Source organism: Labeo rohita, unplaced genomic scaffold, assembly GCF_022985175.1.
Source record: "Labeo rohita strain BAU-BD-2019 unplaced genomic scaffold, IGBB_LRoh.1.0 scaffold_592, whole genome shotgun sequence".
NCBI classification, from domain to species: Eukaryota; Metazoa; Chordata; class Actinopteri; order Cypriniformes; family Cyprinidae; genus Labeo; species Labeo rohita.
Window position 1 is genome coordinate 28,081 of NW_026129516.1, and position 21,347 is coordinate 49,427.

At 36.7% G+C, this 21,347-nt stretch overlaps 2 protein-coding genes and 1 long non-coding RNA gene across 3 annotated transcripts in view; 1 reads left to right on the forward strand and 2 right to left on the reverse strand.

Annotated features, from left to right (window-relative positions):
• The window catches only part of LOC127161219 (uncharacterized), a 25,212-nt gene extending 22,673 nt beyond the window's left edge, over positions 1–2,539 (forward strand). Inside the window, exon 2 of the long non-coding RNA XR_007826997.1 lies at positions 2,376–2,539. This is a non-coding gene — a long non-coding RNA (uncharacterized LOC127161219). The remainder of the gene's footprint in view (positions 1–2,375) is intronic.
• On the reverse strand, positions 593–18,537 carry LOC127161216 (NACHT, LRR and PYD domains-containing protein 12-like). The gene is given in 9 exon segments (XM_051103858.1): positions 593–1,165; positions 1,255–1,301; positions 2,044–2,217; positions 14,063–14,236; positions 15,250–15,718; positions 15,721–17,069; positions 17,217–17,336; positions 17,822–17,978; positions 18,459–18,537. Coding segments are annotated over 8 exon segments (2,988 nt in total). The 5' UTR covers positions 17,950–17,978; positions 18,459–18,537; the 3' UTR covers positions 593–638.
• On the reverse strand, positions 11,907–13,912 carry LOC127161220 (stonustoxin subunit beta-like). Its single transcript, XM_051103862.1, has 4 exons — positions 13,850–13,912; positions 13,562–13,735; positions 13,112–13,157; positions 11,907–13,023 (listed from the first exon to the last, which is right to left on the reverse strand). Exons 1-4 carry the CDS (start codon positions 13,910–13,912, stop codon positions 12,476–12,478), a joined length of 831 nt encoding a protein of 276 aa, XP_050959819.1. The 3' UTR covers positions 11,907–12,475.
• Positions 18,538–21,347: the final 2,810 nt, after the last annotated feature.

Sequence of the window (21,347 nt, forward strand, 5' to 3'; positions counted from 1 at the left end):
TGCTGACAAAAGGACATGTAGTTTTGAATAAAAAGGTGACTTACGTTCACTCAGAATGGATGCGACACCGGATGAAAGAGGCTCCGCTGGTCTTAAAAGCGAGCGTGTCCGCCAAATATCTGAAATGCATGTAAAATTTCCCCCAAAACTGCTGAGACGAACAGAGAAAGAAAAGAAATCATTTTTATACGTTTGAAATTGATCGACTACAAAGCGCTCGTGTATATCAGTCGACAGAGGACATGTAAACATACTCTTAGAAAAAACTGTCAGGGCTTAAAGACACTTTGTAACGAAAAACCACATTACGGACACACAGTAATTTACCACTGTATCATCTGCAGCAGTTGCACCGATCGACCGCTGGAATTTAATTTTCAACTGGTTGCATTGTTCTAGAAATAACCCAACAAAGTGACCCAACATGTTTAACCCAGATATTGGGTGCAGTAAATAACGTAAATAAACGTTTTTTTAGAGTGTAGTAACTAGCCAGCTACTTATTAATTAATGAATGTCACAATACAAGTCACTTTTTTTTTTTTTTAGGAAAATTTGATTTTTATTTATTTATTTATTTTCATGAAATGGAATAGACACTTCTAGCAATTAACTTTGTGGTTCCTCACAAGAGGTTGTTACATCGGACAGAGAAACTCTGAAGAATCAGGATACACCAGAAATCCAGCATAGAGGGGTTCAGTGAATGTGATGTTGAATGTGTGTAAGTGTGTGAGTGTGTGTGTGTCAGAGACACTGTAGAAGGACAGAGAGCTGGCTGACCAGTCCAGATACACTCCTACTCTATTAGATGGTGAAGGTCGAGGAATTGTTGTGCTCTTATTATTGTGCCAAACAGAGTAAACTGTATCACAGCAGTAAATATTCCAAGACTTGTCATTGAATCCAAACCGACAGTCACTCCCACCTTTCCTGCTGATTCCTTTATATGACACTGCTACATGACCCAATCCACTCCATTCAACCTCCCAGTAACAGCGTCCAGTCAGACTCTCCTGACAAAGAACCTGCTCACAGTTCTCAAATCTGTCTGGATGATCAGGATACGGCTGATTCTCTCTTTCATACTTTGCTCGTTTGTTCCCTTCAGTCAGGATGAGTTGAGTGTGTGCTGTGTTTGGATCCAGTGTGAGATCACAAGCATCTGAGAAAAACATCACAGAAACACAGATTAGAACATCTATGGCTTTATTAAATATGCATTGGAGTATTTGTGTGTGCATGAGTACTTACATTTTCGCAGTCCTGGTGTGATCCTGAAATGTCCTTCATGGTCCAAACTGAACAAAACATAATTAAAAGGAGCATAAATACACACACAAACAAATAATGTTTAGACTGAAAATGGTTTTACTGTTGTTTAAAATCTTCACAGCAATACTATGGTTTAAGGAAGGGTGAATAAATTTTGCATTTGTAACTTGACAGAGTAACTTGACTTGATAACAAGCATTAACTGGTTAATGTCATGAGAAACCAAATTTGCCTTGATCTTTTGATCACATCATAACACCATTAAAACCTCTTGCAAATTCCAAAGCCTTTGTACAACAAATTAATTTGAATGGCTCATTTAGATTTAGCATGATTTGTCACAAATATATTTCCATATATTTCTCTACAGCAAGACACTGATGCTTTTTTACATTTTCACACCATTGGCCCCTCCCACTAATGCTCAATCAAATCTGTAGTTACGCATCTAATTTTTTTTATTGATCATTTTTAGTATGGATGAGAGATCTGGTGAGACAAATGATTTTTGCCAAACAGTCAGGTGTGGCTCAAAAATCATAGGGTCCCAACCACTAAAATAGGTAGATGCCTGAAATTATTTCTTACAGTCTTCACGCATATGAGCTACTCCTGACAACAGGACAATTGAGGGAGGAAAGGAGCAGACATTTTTGAAGTGATCACTTTTCACAAAAAAAAAAAAAAAAACAAATTTTCTTATAAGATTGCTCTCTGTTAACCCCATCACACAAACAAACATATATGATTCATAACTGTCCCACATACTTGAGTATCTGCAGTGCACAGTTTGGATCCTCCAGTTTGTGTTTGAGCAGCTGGACTCCTGATTGTCCTGGGTGATTGTAGCTCAGATCCAGCTCTCTCAGGTGTGAGGGGTTTGAACTCAGAGCTGAAGACAAATAACCACAGCCTTCCTCTGTCACCATACAGCCAGACAACCTACAGAGAAAGATTGTCATTACAAAATATTTGACATGGACAAATCTATCTGAGATAAGACACACAAAAAATACTACTACTGGAAACCTTAATATCTGCAGCTGACATTTTGGACTCTTCAGTCCATCACAGAGCAGCTCCACTCCTGAGTCTTGTAGGTCATTGTTACTCAGATCCAGCTCTCTCAGAACAGAGTTTGAGGATTGAAGAGATGATGCCACAATTTTACAATCCTGATCAATAAGACTACAGCCAGCAAAACTATGGGACAAAATATATATAAAAAAAAAAAAAAAAAAAAAAAAAAAAAAAAAAGTAAAAATTACTTAAACTTTAATCCCAGTTAAACATATTCAAACACAATAGTATATTTGAAGAGTTCAGATGCAAAACCAGAAAAGCCATCTCTGTCAAAAATGAGATAATGATAGTGAGCGAATGCTCCTGACACATAGTATACATCCATCAAATACTTTTACTTCAAACTTGCTAAATTCCAGCCTCAGCCCAATCAGAAGTACCAGTACTTATACAAAGTAGCCAGAAAGAAATGCTCATTTTAAAGAAAACATCAGATGGATTTAGAGGCTTTTGCATCTGAACTCTTCATTTATTATTTATAAAATTATCAATGTACAATAGCAATGTAGTGCAAATAAATTTGAAAGGGAAATGTGGTTCTTGAGAATTTAACACTCACAGAGCTTTTGTGCAGTTGTTCACAGCTGGTATCAGTCTTCTTCTCCCCTCATCTGATGTGTTGTATTTCTTGAGGTCCAGCTCATCCAGCACCTCCTCTGACATCTGAAGCATGTAGGCGATTGTTGAGCAGTGAGCAGGAGAGAGTTTCTTCTCTGAGTGTTTGTCTGATTTCACAAACTCCTGAATCTCTCTGGACAGAGTCTGATCTTTCACTTCCAGCAGACAGAGGAACAGATTGATGGATCTTTCAGTGGAGAGTCCATGTCCATCTTTGATCTTCTCTTTAATGTACTGTGTGGTTCTCCTGATGCTCTCTGAGCTGTTCTCTGTGTGTGTCAGTAGATCCTGTAAGAGTCTCTGATTGGACTCCAGTGAGACGCCCAGCAGGAACCGCAGGAACAGATCCAGATGTCCATTCTCACTCTCTAGGGCTTTATCGACTATTTCTCTGTGCAGATTATACACTACATCAAAAAAATGCAGTGTATCAATATGTTTAATTACATAATAGTAAAATGCATAGAAAGCAGCGAGAAACTCCTGAACGCTCAGATGAATGAAGCTGTAGACTTTCCTCTGATGAATCACAGATTCCTCCTTAAAGATCTCAGTGCAAATCCCAGAATACATTGAAGCATCAGTGACGTCTATGCCGCTCTCAATCAGGTCCTTCTCATAGAACATCACATTGCCCTTCATCAGCTGTTTGAAAGCCACTTCAGCAAGTTTCACAATCACTTCTCTGTTGGACTGCAGGAGTTTCTCTGGATCTCCCTCTTCATACTTCTGATTCCTCATGTTGATCTGAATCAGCAGGAAGCGGATGTACATTTCAGTCAGAGTTTGAGGGATTTCTGCACTCAGATCTTCTTTCAGGAGCTTCTGAAGCACAGTGGATGAGATCCAGCAGAGGACGGGGATGTGGCACATGATGTGGAGGCTTCTTGCTCTTCTGATGTGTGAGATGATTCTGCTGGCTTGATGCTGGTCACTGATTCTCTTCCTGAAATATTCCTCCTTCTGAGACTCATTGAATCCCTGAATTTCTGTCAGGCGGTTGATGTATGTGGAGGGGATCTGATTGGCTGCTGCTGGTCTGGAGGTGATCCAGATGAGAGCAGAGGGAAGCAGCTCTCCTTTCATGAGGTTTGACATCAACACACCCACTGATGAAGTCTCAGTCACATCACAAACTTTCTGATCATCTGAAAACATCAGTGTGATTCTGCTTTCATCCAGACCATCAAAGATGAACACAACTTTACACTCCTCATAAATCTTTGAGTCCAGATCTTGAAGTTCAGGATGAAAGTCCAGCAGAAGACTGTGAAGACTGTACTGATGATCTCGGATCAAGTTCAGCTCTCGAAATGGAAGCACAAACATGAAATCTACATCCTGATTGTCTTTTCCCTCGGCCCAGTCCAGAATGAACTTCTGCACAGAGACGGTTTTTCCGATTCCAGCGATGCCTTTAGTAAGAACAGTCTTGATTTGGTCTTTCTCCTCACATCCTGGTTCAGGTGAGGCTTTAAAGATGTCATTGCAGTAGATTGGAGTGTCTTGTGAGTGTTTTTTTCTGGCTGTTTTCTCCATCTGTAAAACCTCATGTTCTTCATTCACTCCTTCACTCTCTCCCTCTATGATGTAGAGCTGTGTGTAGATCCTGTTCAGGAGGGTTCCCTTCATTTTGAGTTTGTTTCCCTCAAATAAGCTCTTATACTTGTTCTTCATGCTGGTTTTGTGCGAATCTTTGACTCTCGGCAGGATGACCCCATGTCTCTCCCCCTGCTAAAAAAAAAAAATATATATATATATATATATATATATATATATATATCTCCTTTATTTTTACATGTATAACTCTGATGATAATATGATTATCAGATATAATTTAGCATTCTTCATATAAAAACCATGATTCATGTTAGATGCACTACAGTAAATTACAGGGTACATACACCTTTGCCACAGTGAAATTTAAGCACCTTTCAAGCATATTCAAGGTGCATTTTTTCCAGAAATTTAGAACTGTGGTAAAGGACATGTTTCCATACATACTTCTTAATGTTAAATTAAATGTTACTATGCTATTAAACCCACCTGTCTGGATTGCATATAACATTGCATAATATAAATAAGTAACATTCAGTATATAAATTATAAAATTAAAGAACATTTAAAAAAAGAAAGAAAGAAAGAAAGAAAGAAACAATTTACTGGGTATCTGTAGGATTTTTAAGCCCTGCACAAATAAAATGAATACTGTATGAGCAGGGTACATCTATGGTAATATTAAACCACAAAATGCCTGAACAAAAATAAAAAAAAACAAAAAAAAAAGCATGATTTACAGTTCAGATACAGGAATGTCTTACGGTTGTCATTTGTTTAGAATTTTGAAGGCACATTAGCTTTTTGTCGATCCACCATTTCACATTTAACATGGGTTGATTTCTGCATTGGTCTAACCAAAAACAGTGGATTGGCTTGTTGAAAATGCATTCTCTGCCAGTGGGTGGTGCTTTTGGAGTGGCAGAAATATGTTGGTTTCTCCGGTAACAGCTGTACACAAAGCTGTGCCACTCATAAATGCTACTTTGATGGTTAATGTCAATTAACAGAATTCATTAAAATTTTTGTGTGTGGGGAAATGGCACGTCAAATGCTTGACATATTTCACGTTTGCTAAACAAAATAATTATTCAAATTGGGATTAAACCATATACACAATCGAAAACATGTCCCGGAGCAACGATCATTCCTCATCATTTGAAACTGATCAATCCAGTCTTGCGCCAGCTCACTATGCAAATGAATCTCCAGTTTACATTGTATCTGTAATTTGTTGTTAATGATGGGATTATTTGAGATGCAGAATTCACTCAGTGTGCACATGTACTGAACAAAACTCGAGGATTTAGTCTTTGTTTTAAACATAACTTTTATTTGTCGTTTTCAAGCCAATGCTTACTGAAGCTGCAACCTACCATCATCTGCCATGCTGTTCCATCAAAGGACGCACATCAACAAAGACCGGCAGATCACACTATAGCCACACGCACAGAATCGAGTGGATTTGTTTTTGTTTTATGCAAAAGGCAAAAAGTAATTAGTCTTATTATATCTAAAAAGTAAACTATTCAGTAAGGTGAATTATTGTGAAATCTATGCAAGTTCAATTTCAAGCCGTTTCAAGCACTTTCTCCAAAATCCAATCACTTATCAAAACTTGAAAGGACTATATTTAAAATTCAAGCATTTTCAAGGATTTCAAAGACCTGTATGAACCCTGAAATTAGTAACTACATGTTTATACTTACGGAGGGTCAGAAGTCGCTGGTTCATCACCGACTACAGGGGTTCATCCATGGAGCTCTCTGGCGCAGACACAGAGCTGGGTTCTAGAGACTCTGATCTCGGTCTCTTCCTCCTAGTGATGCTTACCAAACAAAAACCAACACCATTTTAGGCTGTCTGATGTTTGTCAAGCTCTAGTCTCAAGCACTTGCTCCTGTCTTACTGAATAGCTTGAATGCACTGTAGATTTATAGATTTATATTCATAGATTTGTACACTTACTTATTTAGCAAACAGTTTCATCCAATATATATACATACATACATATATTATTATTATTATACAGGGAGAGACAGAGACAGAAATGGAGAGATAGATAGTAGTCTCAGAAAAATCTTATACATTTTCTGAAAATGGCATAGGACTTTGCTGAGAATATAATTCTGAAACTTATCTTACCTTGAGTCAGAAGTTACTGTTCCTTCATTTAAGTTAGGAGGATCGTCCCTGGATTGATCACTTTTCATAGACACACAGCTGGATAGAGCAGATGGAGAACTCGTGTTTAGAGGCAGCGCCATCATCTTCTTTCTTGTTATCAAGACTCATTTTGGAGGCAGTGTTTTCCTACTCTCATTTCTCAGAAGAGAGAGAGAAAAAAAAAAAAAAACACAGACAAATAAAAAACAGATGATGGTGTTCCATGAGGGTGAACAAATAATGACCGTCCCTTTCAAGCTACAGTGTGTAACTTTTGGCACTTTAGTGGTTAATAATCAAAACTACATGCATTTTGTGGAAGAATATTGTAGCCAGCCCAACGGGCCCTTACCTACTTCTGTTTATGTATATGATAAGTGTCTATATGTCTATAACCAAATGTCCCCACAAGGATAGTAAAACCTGAAATTTTTGACATTGTGGGGACCACAAATAAAAATTATTAAAAATAGTAAATGATATTTCACAAAAAATCACAATTCACAAAAAAAGACAAATGTGTGTGTGTGTGTGTGTGTGTGTGTGTGTGTGAGATAATTGTATTATCAGTTGTATTGACCTTTCCCCTCTCTCAGTTTCTAATAAAGACCAGGGCACAGGTGAAGTCATTGTCAGATCATTGTGCTATAGCTAACGTTACAAGCATACAAGCATGAGGAAAGCTGAGAAACTTCTCAGTTGGTGAAGCTAGGATTGATAAGCAAATAATGACATTCTGGGCAACACAAAAGTAAACCGAAAACTGGTATCCCGACTTCTGGAGAAAGCGGAAGTTTTCACATAGTCCATTATCTATATCAGCATGCATAATATTTGCATAATATTTGCATAATACTGGCTCTGGCTGCTTTGGCTTGCCCTCAAACAAAGGTTGCCTGTTCCACATCCAGGACACAGCAAAGTAAACAAATCATCTGAGCTTACCTGCTGCCCAGATACAACTAACCCTACCCAATACTTTATTTCAACTTTAGATTGTTTTCTTTATTTTTATCTTTATTGAAAACAAATGCCTTTCCGTTGTGATATGAGATGTGAAAAGGAAGAAGAACGATTTTGGTAAAAGGCGGATGCGAACTCGATACTGGCATCATCATTTATGCCACTGGAAATGTCGTGAAACTATCGTCTTTTGTAATGTTGTTAAACTAACGAACGAAGCCCCTACCAAATAGATGACCTATTTGCACTTTGTGCAAAAAGACACTTAGTTAATTAAAAGGAAGTAGACTACAGAAAATGGCACATACTCCAGTAATTATTTTTTGTGGGAGGACCCAATACAACTAACCACAAAGCCAAAAGTTAACCCAAATTCGAATTTACTTAATTAAAATGATTCTGTGCCAATAAAAATGAATGAGTATAGTTATTTCGTGTTACAGTGGTATTCTTTTCAATAAAGTTGCTATCAAACCACAAGTGTCCCTTCTATCAAATGTAAAATAAACAGTAGGCAATATAAAAGAATTATAGAACAGTAGAACAGTCAGGAATCAAAAGAATGAGACTGAACTAATACTACATAGTAAGCCTGTGTTGCTGCTTGTGTTCGGAGAGGCCAAAAACACACGGCCACTCCACTTTCTACCTAGGCCCTTATTACGAACTCACAACTCCAGTCAGCGGTAGACGGCAATCCAGTCACCAAATTTGACATCGCTCTCTTTATCAATGAGCGTGGTCACCAGATCCGTTGGGGGGCCGCCCTTTTATCGCCCTAATCAAACACACCTGAACCAGCTAATCAAGGTCTTACTAGGTAGCGAAACTTCCAGGCAGGTGTGTTGATACTCTGGTTTATTCAGTTTATTCGATACACTGGCTCGCTGCCAACAGTTCTCCTATTAACGTCTCTGTCTGTGAAGCACTTTAAATTAATCAGGAAATTAGCAGCCATATTAGTCAGCTCAAAAGATAAAAAAAATAATAATAATAATAATAATAATAATAATAATAATCAAAATCAGTTACTCAAAGTCCACTCTAATGTCCTTGAGATGGATCGTTTTTCTCAAAAAAAAAAAAAAAAAAAAGTCTGTTTAGCAGACATCTCGACTGTTTTTATCCTCTCTCCTATCCTGATACCTGATTCGTTATTCTTCACAATGCACCCGATTTCAAAGAAATATAAATGACAGGCCCAACTGTTTAGAATATCTCCGATCCCATTTTAATACAATTTAAGTACAAACTTATTTGATTATGATAACAAATTCTGTAATACAGGTGCATTAAGCACTGTAGCTAATTGTCATTTTTTTTTGCCATTTTGGTCAGTAGGTAAAACGAAATATAATAATTCCATTTAAAGTATGTCAAAAAATATAATAGCAGCTCGTTTTATATGACAAGCCATGAAGAATAAATGCTTAACCTACCATAAAATACGAGGTATATTTTTTACTCATTGTTAACAGGTTCCAGTCACGAAATGGCATCTCTATTTCCTCTTTTAATCAAGTGGTGCTCACTGCAGAGCCAAATGACCTCCCGCTCCCCCTCTCTGGATGTCCAGCTCACTCTGTGGAACTAAATAGGTGGAGTTATGTTTAGCGATAGGGTAAGCTGTGGGTTAGGGTGTGGTTAGGTGTTTACTTCCACCCATTACATCTAGCAAGGGGGAGCTAGCTAGAGCTTCAGCTCCTCCTATTTGGCTCTGCAGCGAACGCCCTCCTTTTACCTTCGTTTTCACCTGTGGCGTTGTTTCCTTTAACTGCACATGCCTGAAAAACAAAATTACTCCCTCTAGTGGCGCAGAGTGTCATCACATCATGACCGCTGTGGTCACATTCAGTGAGTGTGTATGCGAAAGTGTGATTAACTACAGTTTGCACAACTTGTATTAACTGTACTTGTGAGGGCCAAATCCCACTTAAAGAAGTCCACTTCCAGAACAATAATTTACAGATAATGTACTCACTCCCTTGTCATTCAAGATGTTTGTGTCTTTCTTTCTTCATGCGTAAATAAATTATGTTTTTGAGGAAAACATTTAAGGATTTTTCTCCCTCAACTTCAAAATCGTCCTATATCACCGTTTTACCATTTTTTGAAGGGTGTTTGATCTTCTTAATGTTCACTTTGCAAAGACTGGGTCTGTACTTCTGCAGTGATTGTATAATGATTTTGAAATGATTTTTAAAGTTGAGGGAGTTTTTCGAGATACCTTAACTTGATTAAAAAGTATTTAAATTGATTTTATTTTTAATGAAAAATAATTAATAACAAATTGTTTCACTGGATAAGACCCTTTTTCTCGGCTGGGATCATTTACAACCCCATTTGGGATCGTTTGAATCAGCATTTAAACTGTATTTTGGAAGTTTAAACTCTGGGCACTATATCAGTCCATTATATGGAGAAAAAAATCCTGAAAAGTTTTCCTCAAAAAACATAATTTCTTTACATCTGAAGAAAGAAAGACACAAACATCTTGGATGACAAGGGGGTGAGTACATAGAAGTAGACTTCTCCATTAAATAATATGCCAACTCACTAATGATGACATTTTAGTAGTCCGCACTGGTTAAAAAAAAGCTTACAAAGCAGCCAAATCATGTGTTTGCTGTAAACCTATTGTGTTTTGCAGAAGTTTAGGGATAGGAGTTGGATTAGGGGATAGAAAATGTCATTAACCTGATAGAAATTTAATAGATGTCTATGCAGTGTCCTCACTAATATAGTGAGACAAACTATAGTCTGTTCTTCATGCGTGTCCATTGTCTTTCACTCCCAGCTCCCAGCAGTCTGATGATTCAGACAAAACAGGGACATACAGTGATGCTGGATGATTTTGAAGTTGGAGGAGAAAATGTGATGGGAGTTTTCTTTTTCTTGAAACGGAGGGCACAGAGTATGAGCTAGACCAGTATTTGTTGTTAAAAAGTTTTTTTTTTTTTTTTTTTTTTTTTTTTGCTAGATAAGACCCTTATTACTCAGCTGGGGTCATTTGTAGCCCTTTGAAGCTGCATTGAAACTGCAATTTGGACCTTGAACCTGTTGAGCATGCAAAATACATATTTAGTTGTGCATGCTGTTTACTCTGCAACTTGTAGGTCTCTGGCTAACCAGTTAACGGCAATATCTGTTCGCTCGCAATTGTCTAAAAATTATTGTGCCAATAAATACTGTATGTTTGTGGTTGTTATTACCTGGAAATATGATAAAGAAGAGAGCAATACATTGTTGTACAAACTGCAGTCCTTTATCAACATGTTTCTGTGTTGGGCTAACACATACACCAGCTGTTTGGGTGTTTATTGTAATGGTAATAGGCTTTCTGTTTCTGACATGTTTTTTTTTTTTTTTTTTTTTTACCCTTTGTGCATGTCAACCTGTTCTTGGAGACACCCAAAAGCAAAATACCAACCTTTCATTATCCATATTAGGGGCACTTAAACTCGTGTTTAACTCGTGTTGTGAGAAAGAAACCTGTAATTGCAGGATGTAAAATACAAGTGTTTGAACCTAAATATGTGTATCCCATCATGCATTATCCACACAGTTCACCAAAGTTAAATGTTTAATGTGAAATATTAATAAAAATTTTAACTTACTGGCTTGAGATCATTTAAATGCTGAACCATTACTCTTCAAGATGTTCCTGCACAGACAAAAAGCTTACAAGTGTAGAAAAAATGCTCTTTTTTAGTACTAATAATGCATTTGTTTTTATTATTACTATACAAGAAATCTGATCAGAACTGATAGACCTTTCATCAATCCTATATTTCATATATACTTTAACTCATGTCACAGTTGTGAGAAAGAAACCTGTAATTGCAGGATGTAAATACAAGTGTTTGAACCTAAATATGTGTATCCCATCATGCATTATCCACACAGTTCATCAAAATTAAATGTTTAATGTGAAATATTAATAATAATTTTAACTTACTGGCTTGAGGTCATTTAAATACTGAACCATTACTCTTCAAGATGTTCCTGCACAGACAAAAAGCTTACAAGTGTAGAAAAAATGCTCTTTTTTAGTACTAATAATGCATTTTTTTTCACCCCTTCCTGGATTGCATGCAAGAAATCTGAGGAGAGGCGCGCATTTTAACAGCGGCGGTGATGAACTGATTCACAGATTTTAGACCTGGATGTATCACACAATGTTCTATATTTCATATATATATATATATATATATATATATATATATATTATTCATCACCTTTTTTCATTTTATTAGTTTGTAAAAGAAAGTACAGAAAATGTAACACTGAATAGCCCATTTGAACTACCTGTAAAAATAAACAAAGAGATCAAATAAAAATAAACTCCTAAATTATATAACATTAACATTACTTCCAATTACAGAGTATAGTGCCATTACAGCTTTCTTCTGTGGCATGGGCCTAGCATGCAGATAAGAGACAGTTAAAGGCACACTTTCCTCCCCCAAAAATTCTCTCATCATAATTCCTGGCCAAAACATTTATAATTTGTAAAAATAAACACTGATGTCAATCCCAGAAGTCCCAGAAGAAAATATTCATAGCTTAAATGCATAGGTAAACAACACCGTTAGTACAGTACAAAGAGAACTGTCCACTGAGAGGCTATGGTGAGTCAAATTAGGTAAAATTTTTACCAAAGTTTTTCATTCTAGTAAAAAAAAAAACAAAAAAAACTGAAAAGTAACTTTTCACTATAAGATAAAAGTGAAAATAATCACCATAAAAATTAACTCCAGGTTATAATGCTTTACTTTTGAGTGTAATCAGTTTGAAATTGAGTATCTGTTAGTTATAGGCTGTGTCTTGATTGTGTAATTTGACACAGAGTCAGTGAGGACTCATAAACCCTGAATCCAGCATAGAGGGGTTCAGTGAATGTGGTGTTGAATGTGTCTAAGTGTGTGAGTGTGTGTGTGTCAGAGACGCTGTAGAAGGACAAAATGCCAGACGGCACGTCCACATACACTCCTACTCTGTTAGATAGGGGTGAAGGAGCAGATAAGTCAGTTCGTTTATTATTGTGCCAGACAGTGTATTTGCTATCGGAGCAGTCCAGACTCCAGGATTTGTCATTATATCCAAACCTACAGTTACTGCCTCCCTTCCTTCTGATTCCTTTATATGCCACTGCTGCATGACCCCAGCCACTCCATTCAACCTCCCAGTAACAGCGTCCATCCAGACCCTCTCCACACAGAACCCGCTCACCACCAACAAATCTCTCTGGATGATCAGGATATGGCTGTGGCTCTTTCACATATGTTGCTGTTCTGTTCTCATCGGACAGAATGATGCAAGTGTTTGCTGTGTTTGGATCCAGTGTGAAGTCACAGGCATCTTGAACACAAGACAAGAGATGAGAAATGTGTCAAAGAGTTCACATCACTCTTACAGTACATATGTGTGAGTGAGAAACAGGACCTACATTTTCTCAGTCCCGGAGTGATTCTAAAAGGCCTCCATGGTCCAAACTAGAAAAAAGACAAATATGACCAGCAAATGATTAATGTCTGATTATTTAGAAAGTGCACAAGTAACACAGATAATATGACTAATGACCACTGATCTGTACTACAACATACAATACCATAAGATTTTTCAACATACAAGAAGATTTTGGAATAAAATCTATAAAAACGTTTTTTTTTAATACATAAAAATGATCATTTGTAGTGGTGTGAAAACATTTTATTGGGTTAACCTGCCATTTATACAAAAAGACCAAATATGGGATGTTTAATCATGTGATTATTATTGTAAGTACTAGCTTTTATCATGGTCAATATTTTAATCCAGAAGGAGATAAAATAATTTTCCATTTTATGCATGTCCCAGATTGAAAACACCTATTGATGCATCTTACTGTTCCACATACTTGAGAATCTGCAGTGAACAGTTTGGATCCTCCAGTTTGTGTTTGAGCAGCTGGACTCCTGATTGTCCTGGGTGATTGTAGCTCAGATCCAGCTCTCTCAGGTGTGAGGGGTTTGAACTCAGAGCTGAAGACAAATAACCACAGCCTTCCTCTGTCACCATACAGCCAGACAACCTACAGAGAGAGAATTGGGTATAGGTCTCATTTGACTTTTTGTCTTGTAGTGTTCTGTATCTTAAACACTTTGTAATGTATTAAAATAAAATTTTGTGTAAGCATTATCAGTACTTTTTCTGAGACCTGAGCAGTTTCAAGAACAGTGGTTATCAATATGTCTGCAAAAGATTGCATACATATTTTAACTAATTCTATAGTTGCAGAAGAACTAAAGTTCCAGAGTGCCTTCACTTTTCATTCCAAATATTCACATATTCAAACTTTTTAATTAGTGTAAATACTTTTGGTGTAAAGAATATTTATAAAATATTTATATTTTTGTACCTCAGTATCTCCAGCTGACAGTTTTGACTCTTCAGTCCATTAGAGAGCAGCCTCACTCCTGAGTCCTGAAGGTCATTGTTACTCAGATCCAACTCTCTCAGAACAGAGTTTGAGGATTGTAGAGCTGATGATACAATTTCACCATCCTGAGCAGTGAGATTACAACCAGCAAGACTGAAAGAGAGTAAAATAGTTAAAGGGCATTTGAAAACGACTGCAAATCATTTCATGAATAACTGTATACTACAGCTTGTAAAAAGACTTTCAATTTGTCCAAATATTACCAATGTTTAATAAATGATTATCCCTTATGTAGGACCAATACTTTTAAAAATTATATATATATATATATATATATATCAAAATACGTAGATGGTTACCTACTGTGTTTGTTACAAGTTCTTATTATTAATTTATGATTTCTTTCATATTTATTTACTTAGGAGATGCTTTTTGTCTGGAATGACATAAAAATGAGGAACATTACAAGCAATTTGTTATTAGAGCCAGAACCATTTAAGAACACATGGGCATATTTAAGCAAGGCTGGTAGCTAGAATTTGACAAATGCTATTCTCAATACCTTCACACACCATTGCTCAGTTACTTGATTGCATTTGTTGCTATTCATGCTTAATGTAAACAAAAATCTATTATTTAGACTAAATAAAAAAAAAATAAATAATAATAAATAGGTTTTTGTTTTATTTTATCCTAATTCCTATGAATCATTGGGTCATGCTGAATTACAAGCTGAATTAAATGTTTCCTTAATATAGATTTCATTATCAAAACTGTTTTACATTCAATGAATTTGGCTCCAATTATCTACAAAACAAATCTTCAAAAATCAAACATACTGATACTGTACAAGTTAGAATTGCATTTTTGCAATTCTACAAAATGCATTTATATTTCTTGCTTTCATACATAATTTTTTAGTGGCCAAAAGTAGTTCCTGTAATGTTGATCTGAAGTCATGTGTCTTCTTTATTCAAATAGTTGGACAATAGAGGAGAAGTACAAAATTTTTCTAAGTTAGCTACACTGCTTTTTTGTTGTGTTGAATTTTATTACCAAGCTGATTGCTGGGTATTAAGTAATTTGCAAAAAAATTAAAATGGGTCTGAAAGGTCTGAGTTCATTTAAACCCCACACCCTCAGTTTCTAACTGTGGACATACTCACAGAGCTTTTGTGCAGTTGATCACAGCTGGTATCAGTCTTCTTCTCCCCTCATCTGATGTGTTGTATTTCTTGAGGTCCAGCTCATCCAGCACCTCCTCTGACATCTGAAGCATGTAGGCGATTGTTGAGCACTGAGCAGGAGAGAGTTTCTTCTCTGAGTGTTTGTCTGATTTCACAAACTCCTGAATCTCTCTGGACAGAGTCTGATCTTTCACTTCCAGCAGACAGAGGAACAGATTGATGGATCTTTCAGTGGAGAGTCCATGTCCATCTTTGATCTTCTCTTTAATGTACTGTGTGGTTCTCCTGATGCTCTCTGAGCTGTTCTCTGTGTGTGTCAGTAGATCCTGTAAGAGTCTCTGATTGGACTCCAGTGAGACGCCCAGCAGGAACCGCAGGAACAGATCCAGATGGCCATTATCACTCTCTAGGGCTTTATCTACTGCATCTCTATGCAGATTATGTATGAATCAAAAAACTTCAATGTATTCATATGTATCATTACATAATGGTAAAACACATAGAAAGCAGCGAGAAACTCCTGAACGCTCAGATGAATGAAGCTGTAGACTTTCCTCTGATGAATCACAGATTCCTCCTTAAAGATCTCAGTGCAAATCCCAGAATACACTGAGGCGTCAGTGATGTCTATGCCGCTCTCAATCAGGTCCTCCTCATAGAACATCACATTGCCCTTCATCAGCTGTTTGAAAGCCACTTCAGCAAGTTTCACAATCACTTCTCTGTTGGACTGCAGGAGTTTCTCTGGATCTCTCTCTTCATACTTCTGATTCCTCATGTTGATCTGAATCAGCAGGAAGTGGATGTACATTTCAGTCAGAGTTTGAGGGATTTCTGCACTCACATCTTCTTTCAGGAGCTTCTGAAGCACAGTGGATGAGATCCAGCAGAAGACGGGGATGTGGCACATGATGTGGAGGCTTCTTGCTCTTCTGATGTGTGAGATGATTCTGCTGGCTTGATGCTGGTCACTGATTCTCTTCCTGAAATATTCCTCCTTCTGAGACTCATTGAATCCCTGTATTTCTGTCAGACGGTTGATGTATTTGGAGGGGATCTGATTGGCTGCTGCTGGTCTGGAGGTGATCCAGATGAGAGCAGAGGGAAGCAGCTCTCCTTTCATGAGGTTTGACATCAACACACCCACTGATGAAGTCTCAGTCACATCACAAACTTTCTGATCATCTGAAAACATCAGTGTGATTCTGCTTTCATCCAGACCATCAAAGATGAACACAACTTTACACTCCTCATAAATCTTTGAGTCCAGATCTTGAAGTTCAGGATGAAAGTCCAGCAGAAGTCTGTGAAGACTGTACTGATGATCTCGGATCAAGTTCAGCTCTCGAAATGGAAGCACAAACATGAAATCTACATCCTGATTGTCTTTTCCCTCGGCCCAGTCCAGAATGAACTTCTGCACAGAGACGGTTTTTCCGATTCCAGCGATGCCTTTAGTAAGAACAGTCTTGATTTGGTCTTTCTCCTCACATCCTGGTTCAGGTGAGGATTTAAAGATGTCATTGCAGTTGATTGGAGTGTCTTGTGAGTGTTTTGTTCTGGCTGTTTTCTCCATCTGTAAAACTTCATGTTCTTCATTCACTCCTTCACTCTCTCCCTCTATGATGAAGAGCTGTGTGTAGATCCTGTTCAGGAGTGTTTGATTCTCCTGGAGTTTCTTTCCCTCAAATAAGCTCTCATATTTTTTCTTCAAGTTTGTTTTATGCTGCTCTTTGACTTTCTGAAGAACATCATCCACTGGTTTCTGCAGATCTCCAGTCTCCTGGGATGCAGTGCTTCTGTCAGAAATGATAAGCATAGATATTACAATAATAACTGGAGATTATGGAATATTTTTGGACTACACATAGTGTCATTTAATTGACTCTTAAATGTTATACATGTGAGCTTGAGAGGTAAATCAGCAAGAAAATATTTATACTAACGGAGGGTCAGAGGACATTTCGTCACTGAATGAATCAGGTCGGACCATTGACCTGCTACTCTTCAAAGACACACAACTGGGATCTGGAGACTCTGATCTCTGTCTCTTCATCCTGCTGGTGCTGCCAAAATACAAATAAAACAGCATATTAAACCTAATGTTTGTCCTGTGTCTCAAGCACTGCCTATTTTACATTGAATTCATCTTTTATTTACATATATTCATTAAGATTATGTAGATTTTTTTTTTTTTTTTTCCAAAGCAATGTACTAAAGGTAGCAATGCAAGCAAATGTAATTTAAGCAATAATAAAATGATTTCTTCAATGTGGAAGATGCGGACAGAATCACAGAATCTAGTCATAAAAATGGAATTTGTCAAATTTTGGATGAATGAATCAAAAATAGATCAGTACAGTAAAATCAAAATGTGATATGGACTACTCACAACATTTCTTTAAAAGCAATACATGGGATTCAGTGCAGTACAATGCTTCTCTGTAATGACACCACAAGGTAAAGCTCACTGACTGACTGCAGCCTTCTGGAATGCACTGTAAGTCAGTGTAAATAAAAACATTAGCTGCAAAAATAGCTAACGTCTCACCTGGTGTCAGATGTCACTGTTGCATTACTGAATGCAGAGGGCAGATTCTTCATGGGTTGATCGCAGCTTGTTTCAGGAGACGGAGAACTCATTTTAGAGGCATCTTCTTTCTCTTCACTGAGACTCATGGCTCTGCCTTCCTCTTTTCCCAGAAATACTGTTGAGAGAATGCATTGAAACCTTATGTTAAAAATACATAAACAAGAAGAAAAAAGTATTTAAAAAACAGAGAGGCAGCTTGACAGCTCCATTGAGTACGAAAGGAGCCCTTGTTTCTTGCTTTCTTTGCACAAATAATGTAATCATAATCCGGCCCCCAAGACACCTGATTTAGCGTGCTGCAGCTAAAGTTAAGTGCAATACAAGTTAAACTCGATGCAGCTCAACTGCAGGTGTTAATGTATATAGTTAACTGTGACAGTAATTGTCAAAGTGTGTATATAAAAATTTAGCTACGCACTTTTGCGCTACGCACAGTTATCTACGCTTCGGCTATGTTGGCCTGAGCTGGTAAATGTCGAATGATTGACGTTTTATATCCAATGTTTAAAAAAAAACAGCATCACACAAAAAGCAGCTCAATTTGCGCGATATACCATATACCCATGCTTACATTAACAGTAAATTCTTAACTTACCACAAAACAGGCAGTTTAAATATCTAGTGTTGACATTTTAAAACCTTGAAATGGCGTGTCTTCTTATTTTTCTTTTTTACTTTCGTTTTCTAGTTAGTTAAATCGTTTTTTCGCTTATCTAAAACAATCTCACTCCCTCTAGTGGCGCAGAGCATCATCAAATTGTGAAGTTAATTACTCCAGAGCAGTTGTGATGTAGTAGGTACCAGCACATAACTAAACATCAAGGAGATGTTATGTCGTTTAACTTTGTTGGCATTCACCAAGCCACCACTGTCCTATACACCACAAACACCACATATAGTATATAAAATATGTAAGGGATAATCCATGGTTACCAAGTGTGCCACTAGAGGGAGTGCTTTTCCTTTTAAAAACCAAGACATCTTAACAAGGTGTCGTTTTACCTTGTTGTGGTGCTGCAACATAAACTCTTTGTCCTTCATGTGTCAATTGTCTCTCACTCCCAGCTCATAGTAGTAAGATGATCTTGACAGAACAGGGACAGACTCTGAGCATGTCCCACAGACAGAGAAAACCTGGGCACACAGACTCACAGAGACTCCAGAAACACATCCATTCAGGACATGAGAGAGAAATACAGATGAACAATGAAAACAGACTTAAAAAAAGAGAGGACAAATCAGAAACCACATGAATGGTGGAGACAGAAAATGTGACATAATAATAATAATAATAATAATAATTTCAAAATAATTTCATTGCTTAGTAGTCTTAGCAAGAGGAAAATAACACCACATTGCAAAGGATAAAATATAATTGAATTATACATGTCTTGTAAAAGCACAGTGCATTGCAGACTATTATCTCTTTCCTAAGTGAGCATTATTAATGTATCTGCTGTATTTGGTATATATATATATATATATATATATATATATATATATATATATATATATATATATATATATACATATATATATATATATATATATATAGATAGATAGATAGATAGATAGATATAGATATAGATATATAGATATAACACTGGTTACATCACTCACCCACAAATTAATTTCATTAAAAACAAACACTGAACACGACTGCTCAATGCACTGTGGCAAACAACAGTTGCATTACATATCCACTGCAGGGGTAAGATTTCATTTATCATGTGACAATATCCAGACAAAGCAAAAAAAAAAAAAATTGTGTTAAACACAAAAAAAACCTGTACAACAATAAACTCAAGGATTAATTTCAGTATTGCAAAAGATTATCTTACTAAAGTTGTGATAAATAATACTAATAATAGTAATAGTAACAAGTGGTAATTTAAACTACATAATATATTGAACAGTGGGATAACACAATGAGCTAACAGAAAGCATATGAAAGTCTGTGGATCATCTGAAACAGTGAAGACATCTACAGCAGCTTTTATAAGATCACACCAAATGAAGAGCCCAGAGTGTTTCTACAGACCATCACCTTTGACTCACTGAAGTTCCCACTGACACACACTATAACAGAATATATCTGATACATGAACAGCCCATCATATGATGTGCTTTACCCCAGATGTTCACCGGGTGCATCATACACAAACATTCATCTATGCAAATGCAAACTCCTTGAATGTATACACACACTCTTCCAACAGGGTACTGTATAGTATTTTCAACATTTTTTGTGAAAACAGATTCTTGTGAGAAATTAGCATCATAGTAATAAAATAACTGCTTATTTATCACCAACGCTCACAATGTTTTGTTGTAGATCAGGGATAGGCAATGTTGGTCCTGGACCATTATCCTGTAAGAGTTCAGCTCCAACCATAATCAAACACACCTGAAGAAGCTAATAAATGTCTTCAGGTTCACTAAAGCCCTATTCGCATGGGATTAGTATTAGCCTAATGTGATTTAAAAATTAGAGGTTGGGTGCCACTTTCTTTTGCAATATTCATTTTCCCGTTCAGTCAGGGAGTTAGTTCAGTCCCTGTATTTTTGTTTGAACTTTTTCTTTTTATGGTATTAAGATTTATTTGGGGAAAAAAGATTTATTTTTTCAATTTTTGTTTATTATTTTGGCCTTGGCTCAACCCTGAAGTCTGCTTGCTTCCAATTTTCTTGTGCAGATTGTCATTGAACTTAATTAATAAAAAAAAAAAAAAAAATTGTAATAATAATAAAATAAAAGAATGAAAGATCACAAGAGTCCAGTGTAAAGATTTTTTTACATTTATCTTTCTCCTAGATCCTAGACCTGTAACACATCTCCATGTAATCATTCCCATTTTCACTCTTCTGATGGTTTTTAGCTTTCTCTTTATGCAAATTGTGCAAATTGTATAGTGTTATGGTGTATAGTCCAGCGCCTAAAATACTTTAAAACACTTCACAGCCTCCATTCTTCACAAAAGATGGAGATGCATCTTACTGGTACACATACTTGAGTATCTGCAGTGAACAGTTTGGATCATCCAGTTTGTGTTTGAGCAGCTGGACTCCTGATTGTCCTGGGTGTGTGCCTACAGACACACACAGTCAGAGCATTTACAAACACAGATCAACATTATGGCCATCTGACTGTACAATATCTCTTATATGTTCTTAAATACCTCAGTATTTCCAGCTGACAGTTTGTACTCTTTAGTCCATCAGAAATAATCTTCACGCCAGAGTCCTGCAGGTCATTGTTACTCAGATCCAACTCTCTCAGAACAGAGTTTGAGGATTGTAGAGCTGATGATACAGTTTCACAATCCTGAGCAGTGAGATTACAACCATCAAGACTGAGAGACACAAAAAATTAATTCTTATTCTCATTCCACAACTGGTATTATGGTAATATCAGCTTTATTCAAATAAAGAGTCAATTCATTGTAATTCCATTTAGAAATGGAGACTCTTCACTATCAAACAT